The sequence below is a fragment of the Ursus maritimus genome, unplaced genomic scaffold (genome assembly GCF_017311325.1).
Source record: "Ursus maritimus isolate PB19 unplaced genomic scaffold, ASM1731132v1 scaffold_5, whole genome shotgun sequence".
In the NCBI taxonomy this organism is placed as follows: domain Eukaryota; kingdom Metazoa; phylum Chordata; class Mammalia; order Carnivora; family Ursidae; genus Ursus; species Ursus maritimus.
Genome location: NW_024426663.1, coordinates 55,494,455 through 55,506,929, shown reverse-complemented (window position 1 = coordinate 55,506,929; position 12,475 = coordinate 55,494,455). Strand labels below are relative to the sequence as shown.

The following is a 12,475-nucleotide window of genomic DNA, read 5'->3' as shown; positions in this document are numbered from 1 at the left end:
TTTATTTCTAGATCTGGCTGGTGGTTACACAGGTAGATAGATGCTTTGACTAACTTGGTTTTGCTATACATTTGTTTTATGCCTTTTCTGTATGTATGATTTATTTTCCCATTTTTTTAAAAAGCTTTTAAAAAATAGATTTCTGGGGCCCTCCCCAAACCTCTGAGGTAGGGCCCAAAAGTCTACATTTTTTTTATAAGCACCAGTGATGACTCTTAACCCATACTAATAAGCTAAAGAAGTTAAAGTTGCTAGATCTATTTCCACCCTTCAAAATAACTAAACTTTAATAAAATGTTCCAGTTATCCAAAAAGCCAAAAAGAGAAAAAGTTCTAATAGTCTTATATTGGATGGATAGGCAGAGGAATTAATCTTTTTGTTTTCTATCCCTTTTTAATTATATAGTAACAGTAAAGGTCTTTAGCCCCAAAGAATATGCAGGGACAATCAAATAAACAGCTCCTTTTCAATAAACCCTCTTACCACCCCAAAAAGCCATAGTAAATAAATCAAATAAACAGATTTTGTACTTTTATTTTTTTTTAACTTTAGTAATTTCTTTTCAAGATTTTATTTATTTGTCAAAGAGACAGAGAGCATAAGCAAGGGCAGAGGGAGAAGCAGGCTCCCCACTGAGCAAGGAGCCCTATGCAGGACTCGATCCCAGGACCCTGGGATCGTGACCTGGGCCAAAGGCAGACGCTTCACCAACTGAACCACGAAGGTGTCTCTTTTTTTTTTTTTTTTTAAGATTTTATTTTATTTATTTGACACAGAGAGAGATACACACACACACACACACACACAGCGAGAGAGGGAACACAAGCAGAGGGAGTGGGAGAGGGAGAAGCAGGCTTCCCACTGAGCAGGGAGCTTGACTCAGGGTTCGATTCCAGGACCCTGGGATCATGACCTGAACTGAAGGCAGACGCTTAACGCCTGAGCCACCCAGGTGCCCTAGATTTTGTACTTTTAAGTCAGATTGTCACTCATGGGACTACAAAGTTGACTGTACAACTTCATTCTCCGAGCTTGTAAAGGACAAAAGAATGATTTGGTTTTCAGATTGCAAAGATTTTAGTTATTCTCTATTTTCAGACTGTAGCCAATTTCTTTGGGTAGAAAGCACTTATGCACAAACCATGGCTAACACATATCTATGACTGTAAAAACTATCAATACAGTTATGTCATCTGTATTATCACAACAAAATAGCATAGGTATCATAAGGATGTGAGTTCTGATTAATAAAGACACACAAAAAATAATCGCAGATAAATTTAAGGTCAAATTACTTACGTACTATATAGACAGATGCTAACTGTTTTCACTAAACACGCCAAAGAAGACCAGACTAAAAGAACCAACAATAAATTAGGGTCATGCATATTTTAAAGTCCTCAGTAAAGTATGTTAAAAGATTGTAGTCATTCTCTGAGCTTTCTCTCCCTTCCGTTAACTCTATTTTTAAATCTGCCTACAATCACATAATCTTCTTGAGAACATTACATAAAATCAATCTTGCAGCCATGTATTCCAATTACAAGATTTTGTAATTCAAATACAGTGATCACAGGGAAATACTATTATTTCAATTTCCCGATTACAAATATTTAATGTTACAAATAACACTTCAATAAAAGTACTCCAGCTCTGCTTCAATTAAATCTGATACAGATCATTTCACCTGTGCAACAGAGTTCTGCAAAGCCATTCTGAATTCATGGCATCTCCCAACAAAAACATGAGATAAAGAGACTTCAAACACCATGAAGGATGGTGATGGGCTTATAAAAACAGCTGAGCAATTACCAGAGCTGCAGTCTAAATGGAAGCAGGCTGCAACATGAGGTCACTACTGACAAGGAGAGACCTGATCAAGAGTCCACAAATTTTTTCCCAAGTCTGTGCAATTTTGCAGGACATAGGAAAAAGGGGACAAAATTTTAAATATGGGTAGAACTTCTGTAAGAGTATTTAAGCCTAATCCAGTGTAAAGCAGAAAAACCAATCTGTTTTCATTACTACACTGTTCAAGGATTTGTTATGACAAATATGAAATTGATAAAACACATGTACAATAGGTACAGTACTACTACTGTTCACTTATTATCCATATTCGGAAAAGCATTAGTGATTTCCATATAATTTATGCCAAAACCACATCAAAATTATCATTTAAAAAAAGTGGTGATTTCAAAAAGTAAATGTATGTTAAAAAAAAAACAAAAATCATACATCCCTTTCAAGCCAAAAGCAAAAACCCCTTCTTCACTTTCCCCACCAACTTGGGAATACCTTATATCTACGAGAAGAATAAAATGAAAGATTCCTTACTATTAGAAAGTCAGTTAAGTTATAATCACAAGTCTTTAAAACATTAAATGCAGGCAACCCTCTCAGGTCCCCTCCCTCTTTGGGAGCTTTGTATTCTATCACTCAATAAACTTAACTATCGCTCAATAAATTTTGCTTTGCTGCCCACCAAAAAATAACAATAATAAAATAAAAATAAAATAAAGGTTAAATGCATCATTTATAGGGCAAGGGCACAGAGAAGAAGAAACTATCAATATCTATTATGCTCTGGTACTTTAAAGGAACTTTCACTTTAATAAACCTTTCTTATGAACCAGAGCATAAATTCTACTTTTTTCCACCCAACAAACATTTCTGATACTTCCACCAAAGTACATTCTCCTCCTCTTAGTGGAACCCAGCTAGTGAAAACATGGTGGAATTGATAAAAATCTGCCAAATGAATATTCTGCAAACTATCTGATTCAACAGATAAAAGAAGGGGAAAAGTTATGATTACTTTTTTCATCCATCTGTAGTCAGGTGAAGGCCCATTTCCTCAGCAATAAGGCATCCACTGAAGGAAGCTGTAGAGACTAACCTCAAAACCCTAAACTCAGAGCTCTCCTCAATCATGACACCTTCTTTCCTGCATTGTATCAAAAAGAACAAACCATCAGAAACCAATGAACTCACAAAAAGGAAGCCCTAGCGGGGCGCCTGGGAGGCTCAGTTGGTTAAGAATCTGCCTTCGGCTCAGGTTATGATCTCTGGGTCCTGGGATCAAGCCCCGCATCAGGATTCCTGCTCAGCAGTGAGTCTGCTTCTCTCTCCCTCTCTCCCTTTGCCCCATCCAACTGCTCACTCTCTCTCTCTCAAATAAAGTCTTTAAAAAAAAAAAAAATGAAGCCCTAGCACCAACAGCCCATAAAAAGAATATTGAAATTTCCATTTCTGAATTCCAAGTTTTAGCAAGACATTAAAAGCACAACTGTAGGGACGCCTGGATGACTCAGTTAAGCATCCCACTTTTGATTTCAGCTCAGGTCATGATTTTGGGGTCACAAGATCAAACCCCGAGTCAGGCTCCTTATAAGTATGCACATGTGCTCTCTCTCTCAAAAAAAAAAAGGGGGGGAGGCACAACTACAAATGAAGTTTATAATAATACCAATTAACTTTTTGATGTGTAGTTCTGTAAACATGAGCATAAATTAAAATTTGCCTAAACCTCAAGGCTACGTAAAAGATTATGAGGCACAAATTAAAAAAAAAAAAGGTAAGAACCTGTTCAGAACTCTCCCACCTCTCTTTAAATTTTTTAAAGGTAGGGGCGCCTGGGAGGCTCAGTGAGTGAAGTGTCTGCCTTCAGCTCAGGTCATGATCCCAGGGTCCTGGGTTCGAGTCCCACGCTGGGCTCCCTGCTCAGCAGGGAGTCTGCTTGTCCCTCTTCCTCCTCCCCTCCCCCCACCTTGTGCTTTCTAATAAATAAATAAAATCTTAAAAAAAATGTTTTTAAAGGTAAAGATTCCCCTAAAACCTGTACATTTAAATAGCAAAGCTAAATAATGGATAAATATGTGGACAGAAGGCAACGATTCTTTATTTCCAGATACAAAGCACATTAAAACTGATCTTGAGATTTAAAACTGATCCGTGGACCTCACGGATAAGACTGATGCATTCTGTGTACCCTAAGCTACTTAAATCTAAACCCCAGCATTTTTTCCTCTCTGCAGTCGGGTCAAGCTGTCACAAAATATGACTAATAGCATACAATATAAAGAAATAACAGATGTTGGGGTGCCTGGGTGGCTCAGCTGGTTAAGTATCTGCCTTTGGTTTAGATCATGATCCCAGGATCCTGGGATTGAGCCCTGCGTTGGGGCTCCCTGCTCAGTGGGGAGCCTGCTTCTCCCTCTGCCCCCCCCCACTTGTGCGCATGCACGCGTGCTCTCCAATACATAAAATCTTAAAAAGGGAGAGAGAGAAAGAACGAACAGACGCATAAACAGACCAATCAGTACCACTGCTACACAAATATTTAAACCACTGGTTGTCAAAGGGTGGTATGTGAACCAAAAGACCAAAACTATTTTCATAATATTTGCCTTTTTCACTGTGTTGACATTTGCATGATGATACAAAATCAATGGTAGAAAATAATGCTTGAGGTCTTAGCATAAATCCAGGCAAGTGGTACCAGACTGTACCATGGCCACTGCATTCTTTACCACCACCGACTTATAATTTTTTTAAAGGGGACCAGTCCTTGATGAAGCAGTAAAAATTATTAATTTTATCTCAGCCCTGAATACACTTCATTTTAGTATTTGGTGTGACAAAATGGGAAGCACACATAAAACACTTCTTTCTGCTGCAGGGCGTAGTACAATGCCTGCCTTGTTTGGATTGCGAGCTGAAGTTTTATCATGGAACACCGTTTTCAACTGAAAGATAGGCTGACAAACTGGTTATACCAACCTGAATATCTGGCAGACATCTTCTCAAAAATGAGCAAGACTGAGACTTCAAGAAAAGCAAGTGACAGTACTGATAAAATTTGAGATTTCAAGCAAAAATTTGAATTCTGGAAAACCTTTATTTTTACCATAAACTCATTAATGTCCCAGTACTTAAAAGACGTTTTTGATATAATCAGTGGTGATATTAAAGAATGTGAACTGTTGATATTATGTAACAAAATGTATCATCATTTGGAAGAGCTGAATAACTCCCTGAAGAGCATTTTCTAAATGCCCAATATACCATGTTACAACATCAAGCAGAAATAAAATAATCACAACAGCACAAGACAGACCAAAAGATCAGAGCTGAAGAATTCACAGGTATGGTTTCAGATTCTATAATACAAATAACTTTGAAGAAGCTGCTACTTACTATGTTTTGGCCTATAATCAAAGAAGAATGGACACAATTGTCTGAAAGGCTATAAATGTTCTATTTCCAACTACATACTGGGGTGATGGCAGATTTTCTTCACATACTTTAACCAAAATAACATACAGCAAGGAAGGCAATGCAGAGGAAAATGCAAGAATTCACTGCCATCTACAAAGCCAGACATTAAAGACATTCATATCTGTAAAAATATAAAACAAGCCACTAAAAAATTTTTCACTAAAAAGCTTTTTGGAGATTTTGGAAAACATAGTTACGTTTAAAAATTTTACATTAATGGGGCACCTGGGTGGCTCAGATGGTTGAGTGTCTGTCTTCAGCTCGGGTTGTGATCTCCAGGTCCTGGGATCAAGCCCCAGGTCCAGCTCCCAGATCAGTGAGGAGTCTGCTTCTCCCTCTCCCTCTGCTTCTCCCCCTGGCTTGTGCTCTATCTCTCTCTCAAATGAATAAATAAAATCTTCAAAAATAAAAATAAAAATTTTACATTAACATGTAATGGGTTTATTGCTATTTTAAAAATATATATAGGGGCGCCTGGGTGGCTCAGTCATTAAGCGTCTGCCTTTGGCTCAGGGCGTGATCCCGGAGTCCTGGTATCAAGCCCCACATCAGGCTTCTCCCCTGGGAGCCTGTTTCTACCTCTCCCACTCCCCCTGCTTGTGTTCCCTCTCTCGCTGGCTGTCTCTCTCTGTTAAATGAGTAAATAAAATCTTTAAAAAATAAACAAATAAATAAATAATAAATAAAAATAAAAAAATATATAAGTTTCTCAGTTTTAATTCCTAATATAGTAAATACCAGTAGTTATAACCCACAGAAACAGAAGTTCTTTGGGTCCTAAATAATTTTTAAGTGTTTCTAAGACCAAAAAGTTTAAGAACTGTTGACCTAAAACTAATAAAGGAGAAGAATTTATCAATCAAAAAACTGTTAGGTAAAACAAAACAAAAACAAAAACAAAAAAACACACAAACAAAAACCTCTTAGGTCATCAATAGCTGTATATAAGCATCTTCCTAACTACAATTCTACAAAGAAACACTTCCAGTGGCTTAAATACACTGTTTTAACTTACAACATGGTAAATGCCCATAGGTATAACCAACATTAACAAAGGTCTTTGGAGAAGTCAATAATTTTTAAGAATGTAACATTTGAAAACAAAAAGTTTGATAACTGCTATTTTAAACCATCATTAAATGTTTATTTCCCTTAGGTTTCTAACATATTTTCCCACAGCTACTTGTGAAGAGAAATAGAGTAGCTACCTAATACTCCAGTAAATGTTCATGAACTACCTCTCAGAAAAACTCAGAAAGGTGAACATTAAAAATTACCAAAAGTTCAATCTCCAGTATCCACTAATTCCCTAAAACAAATGTATACGTAGTTCCCTGTATGCTAGGGCTTGTGTATTCTAGGGATATTTCTCCCCTATTTTTCTTTCATCCATGGTGGACAATCAAAGAATGTATTTTTTTTTTACCCTCATGCAATCAATCAGCCAAAACCTCTGCCTGCTACTCCCTTGCTTGTGCGCTCGCTCTCTGACAAATAAATAAAATCTATAACTAAATAAATAATAAAGCTTCCTAAACAGTGTACCCAATGACTCCACCTCTGCACTAAGATAGTGCCTCTACCCGACCACATTTACGAAGTTCACACAGTATGCCATGTAAATAGTATCCCTTAATACAGGAAAAGATTGGAAAGAACTATCTTAATGCATCACAGAGTTCTCTCCTTATAGCCTAACAACCTAGTTCTAGCCCAGAAGTTGGAAATACAAGTCAATTCAACCACTGTATCTTTCCATTTCCAAAGGTTCTTAAATTTGACCCAACTCAACTAAAACATACTAAAAATACAAAAACAAACCTTAAGAAGAAATGTAAACGGTTATATTTTGAAAAAGAAGTATAAATGCTAGGGGTGCCTGGGTGGGTCAGTCAGTTGAGCATCTGCCTTCGGCTTGGGTCATGATCTCAGGGTCCTGGGATTGAGCCCCACGTCGGGCTCCCTGTTCAGTGGGAAGTCTGCTTCTCCCTCTCCCTCTGCTGTTCCCCCTGACTGTGCTCTCTCATCCTTTCTCAAATAAATAAAATCTTTAAAAAAAAAAAAGAGAGAGCGAGAGAAGTATAAAAGCTAACACCTGAAATTTTCTTAGCAAGTTTGCTTAAAATTTTCTTGTTGCTCTTTTTCATAAACAAATCAATCTTTTTTTTTAAGATTTTATTTATTTATTTGAGAGAGTGAGCAAGAGAGACAGAGAGAGAGCACGAGCAGGGGGAGGGGCAGAGGGAAAAGCAGACCCCCCACTGAGCAGGGAGCCTGATGATGCGGGGCTTCACCCCAGGACCCTGGGATCATGACCTGAGCCAAAAGCAGACACTTAACTGACTGAGCCACCCAGGTGCCCCATACCCAAATCAATCTTTCACACACTGTTAAAATTTGCATGATTTAGGGGCGCCTGGGTGGCACAGCGGTTAAGCGTCTGCCTTCGGCTCAGGGCGTGATCCCGGCGTTATGGGATCGAGCCCCACATCAGGCTCCTCTGCTATGAGCCTGCTTCTTCCTCTCCCACTCCCCCTGCTTGTGTTCCCTCTCTCGCTGGCTGTCTCTATCTCTGTCGAATAAATAAAAATAAAATCTTTAAAAAAAAAAAAATTTGCATGATTTAGTGCTTCAGTGAATCTACATCTAGAATAAAATGTTCAAAAGCTAAGGTTCTTTCAACTGCAATACTACCTTGTTGATGCTGTAACACTACTTGGTTCCAGGATGTTTTCAGTCATCCTTAATCGTACCACCTCTGCCATGTCACTTGATTTTTCTGCACCCTCTTCTGGAAGTTCTTCTATATGTTCCAACTTTTCATCTTCCTCTTCTTCCTCAGAAAGTTCATTGACCTATATAAATAAGAGGAAACTGCAAATCAAAATTTAATACAACTTTAATTGACATTATCTAAGATATACTATTCTACGAAAATTTTAACAAAACAACTCGTCTTTTACTTCATTTCCTAGGACCAATTTTCCTAACGGAATAAGTAATTGCCAACTCTCCCATATTAGAAGAAAACTGCAAAACAAACTTAACATTTTAAAGCACAAAGCGATGATTACTTCAGCATATCACTAGGAATATGATTAAGAATGTAAACAATGAAAAGACTGCACACTGCAGTTAATTAACATTAAAAAATCTTCATTTACTAACCAATCAGTTTTGTAGACCAAATAGTTATGAAGACTTCTAACTGACCTCTCCAATTTCCAAGTGCATTTATCAAGTGATTTTAATATAGGATAAGTGCTGGAAAAGGGCAGAGAAATTTTGTCTTAAGGTGTTAACTATGTTTTAGAAAATGTCAGCTAACTTCTAAAGGATTCAGATGGAATTTTTCATGAAGAGACTGGACCTTACAAAGGGGAACTCATTGTTTTGGCCAGTAAGCACAACTCAAAGCTATAATTCTCTTTCTTGCAGGAGCTAGAAAATGTCTTCCATTACCAAACTGGCTATATAAACAATCACTCTTAATAAAAAGACGGTGAATAAAATCAGAGCAGGAAAACAAAATATTTCCAAATGAGAAATAACTTTTCAAGCTATCCCAAAGAAGCAGCCAGCCATAAATTGTCATAACATCTTTTATAATTTATTACTAGTCATTAAAAACACTGAGTGGTAAAAGTATACCTTTACCCATTCTAGCCAAATGCACTGGAAATACCTAAAATAAATTTACCACTATGTGTAAGAGTGGTGCTCTTTCCCTACAGTCAAACATAGTTGCTAGAATACCCTCACAAAGTAAACTTTAACCAGAAGATAGGTCATTTCTCTGTGGCATTCTACCACTCGTAATCAACAAGTACAGACTGCCTGCTTTCAAGTAATACAGTAAGTACTTAAAAGCCAGACTCTGAAGGCAGAAAGATGTATGTTCACATTCCTACTATGCCCTTAACTATCCCTCAACTTACTTAACTTCTTCAGGCCTATGAATAAAATGGAGATGCTATACATACTACCTACCACATAAGGCTAGTTGAAAGGATTAAATAACATATGCAAACTCTTCTACAGTGTCTATACATAATAAGCAATAAATAATAGTTATCATTATAACTGGAATTGTTATTTCTATATAACACAGAGCCTAGTTTCTACATATAACATCACTTTTTTTTTTTTTTTTTTAATAAAGACAGACAGTATTTGCCACCCAAACTAAAGCAGCAGCTCTCACCCACTGCTGTATCAAGGTCACTAGTTAACTGCGTCACTAAAAATTCATTATTAACAATAATACTTAAAGACCTCAATTTGTGAGCCATTTACTTTATATATAAAGCAGTGCAGCAGATTCGGCTCAATTTGTTGTGCTTCTAAATGCTAACCCTCATCTATCCTCATCATGTTGAACAGTGATGAAAATACTAAAAAATCAGTAAATGATTATTAACTGAAAGGTAAGATTTATACACAAAGGTGAAAATTTCATATAAATCAGCTTTTAAACTTGATCAAATGGAAAAAACCCTCATTTTCCCTGTATGTATTTAATAAATTAATGAAATTCAAGAATATACTATCTACCTGGTAACTCAAGCAAGAAAACAAAATGGCAAGAAAATGCTATTTCAGAGGTATTAAATGGGAATTACTGTGGCTGATCAATAAAGGTTTGGGCACCACAGTAGAATATTTTTTAAAAAATTTTTAAGATGGCTATTTAAACCAAGAATATTTATTCATTCCACAAATTTTTGGTACAGAAGTACTGCTATTTTAACATGCTACAGCATATGTTTTAAAAACTAGTTTGTACCTACGGTCAATAGCTCTTAGGAACTAGAAATACCTTATACTCAATAACACTGAACATATTATATTCAATTCAATAAGCTTTATGTAAACTAATTGACATTGTCCAGTATTCTCACCAATAATCATCCAGCAAGATAGGACATGAAAAGTAGCCTAATGGGATTTTCTTTTCCCCCCTCCCATCTCCCAGGCCTCCCAATAGACCTTCCTGCAGTAAGAAATGACGAAATTAGTTTGGGTAAGAATAAGTATTAAAACTTAAAAATGCCCTCTCTCACCCCACACTTCAAAAGTTCTTAATCGTCTCCTTGTCAACCTGACCTTCTGCTTATCAATGTTCTACCTGTTCCTAAGTTATTCTGAACCTGCCCTATATATGCAACTGCCTCAGCTCGACTCATGGAAAACCACTCACTCCACTTATGGAAAACCCTCATCCATACTTACATCTCTTCTTTCTTTGACTGTTGTAATTCCCTTCTCTAGGGCCTCGTGAAATGCCTGCTCTCCAGACTCCAGCTTGTGGAGAACGCTGCTACCTGCCTTCTCAAATGTATAAAGAAACATAATTATCACCTACATCTTCAAACCACTCTACTGAATTTGCATTCATGTAGGGATCCCATACAAAGAACCTGTCCACCAACTCTGGGTCATTTCTCAAACACTCCCTATTCATCATCGCCAGTCATCTCTCTCACACTATTAACAGAAATATCTACCACCTTGAAAAGGCTCTAGCAGCCAAATACTTGCATTAATGGGATGAAACTCCAAGAGAAGAGAGCACTCGATTAACTTTGCTTCCTTCAAATATCAAAATCAGAAGAAAAATAATCAAAGCGCTGCAAGGATGGGCCAGCTCTACCCATATCTTTAAATATGGGGATAAGAAATTAGCAGCATTTAAATTAGGTCAGTTTAAAAATACAACCAAAATGTGCTACGTTTGAGGAAATTTTACTTTCACTCAACACCTTATCACTTCAGCCTCACAAGTCAAATTAAAGTTATCAGATCTGCTTGAAAAGAAAGCAAGCTTTCAGATATCTATTCTACTATTATAACCTACTTATAATTCAGAAATGTGATTAAAATAGATATGAAACCAGATTCAGGTAATTAGCAATTTGGGCCAAAATAATTAAATATACATCCCTGTCTCCTACAACTCACAGCATTACTCCATTTATTGAGTATATTCTACTCAATGTGCTAACACCCTCTTTTCTTTTTTTTAAAGATTGTATTTATTTATTTATTTGAGCGACAGAGGGCTAGAGCAGGGGGAGGAGCAGAGGGAGAGGGACAGGCAAACTCTGCAATGAGCACAGAGCCCAACATGGGGCTCGATCTCATGACCCTGAGATCAACACCTGAGCCGAAATCAAGGATCAGACGTTCAAATGACCGAGCCACCCAGGAGACCCTAACATCCTCTTTTCTACCCATGGGCAAATCTGCAGAATTACGTCCTGGTGTTAATTAACCACTATTCTATTTAATGTAAAGCATAACATGTTAAGTTTTCTTAACATTTTCTAGTGCTTAAAGAAATATAAAAATACAAATGCATTACATGTGAGTTATTCCACTGTACATAAGGAAGCTGCAGGATAGCAGATATATCAGAGAATTACACCACAACACAAAACATAGCCAAGGCATACCATGAAGACTTTAGAGTCGTCAAGATATAAATATTAGGGCAAACTGGCATCATCAGCTTCTTACAAGTCAAATCATCTTAGAAATGGAGAAAATGAGTAACACAAACGTATGCATATTATTTCATTTTGAGCAGCCATTAATTTTAACTAAATAAATCACTAAACTAAAATATAATTTATTTTCTTCAAGTTTTTTTTTTTTTTTTTTTTTTTAAGTAATCTCTACACCCAACTTAGGGCTTGAGCTTACAACCCCAAGGTCAAGAGTCACATGCTCTACTAAATTAGCCAGCCAGGCACCACTCAACTAAAACTTAAAGAAGTGGCACACAATTCCCCAAAGATGGGATTTCTTATGGGCATCAAAAGACATTAATGGCTTAAGGAATATCTATTTCCTTGCCCTCTTCTTGTCATTTTCTTTAAAGCAAGAGTAGTTTTTGAAGAGATGTGTCAGTTCTTTATTCTAACCAAGTTTTTAAAGTCAGAAATTGTATATGATAGTTAGAAGTTCAAAAAATATGCCAAAAGTTCCACGGATCACTGATTCTGGCTACAAATTCTACCCACTTGGTTTACTTCACAAATGTATATATATGCACACCGCTTTCATGCACAGTTTACACATTACAAACTGCAATTTGTCTTGTTACTGTTTCCTTAAAGATCCTAATATTTGAAAAGAGAGAGGGAAGAGGAGGGGGGGAAGGAAAGGAAGGAAAAAGGGAAGAAGGGAAAG

The 12,475-nt window shown here is 36.9% G+C and overlaps 1 protein-coding gene across 5 annotated transcripts in view; it reads right to left on the bottom strand.

Moving 5' to 3' along the window:
• The window catches only part of FAM13B (family with sequence similarity 13 member B), a 76,160-nt gene that overhangs the window by 41,427 nt on the left and 22,258 nt on the right, over positions 1–12,475 (bottom strand). For 3 of the 5 annotated variants that reach the window (XM_040622403.1, XM_040622405.1, XM_040622406.1), the window contains exons 7-8: positions 10,514–10,609; positions 7,976–8,136 (exon numbers count right to left, since the gene is read on the bottom strand). In XM_040622403.1, coding sequence (XP_040478337.1) covers positions 7,976–8,136; positions 10,514–10,609 — 257 coding nt within the window. The remainder of the gene's footprint in view (positions 1–7,975; positions 8,137–10,513; positions 10,610–12,475) is intronic. The other 2 variants (XM_040622404.1, XM_040622407.1) reach the window with 1 other exon arrangement.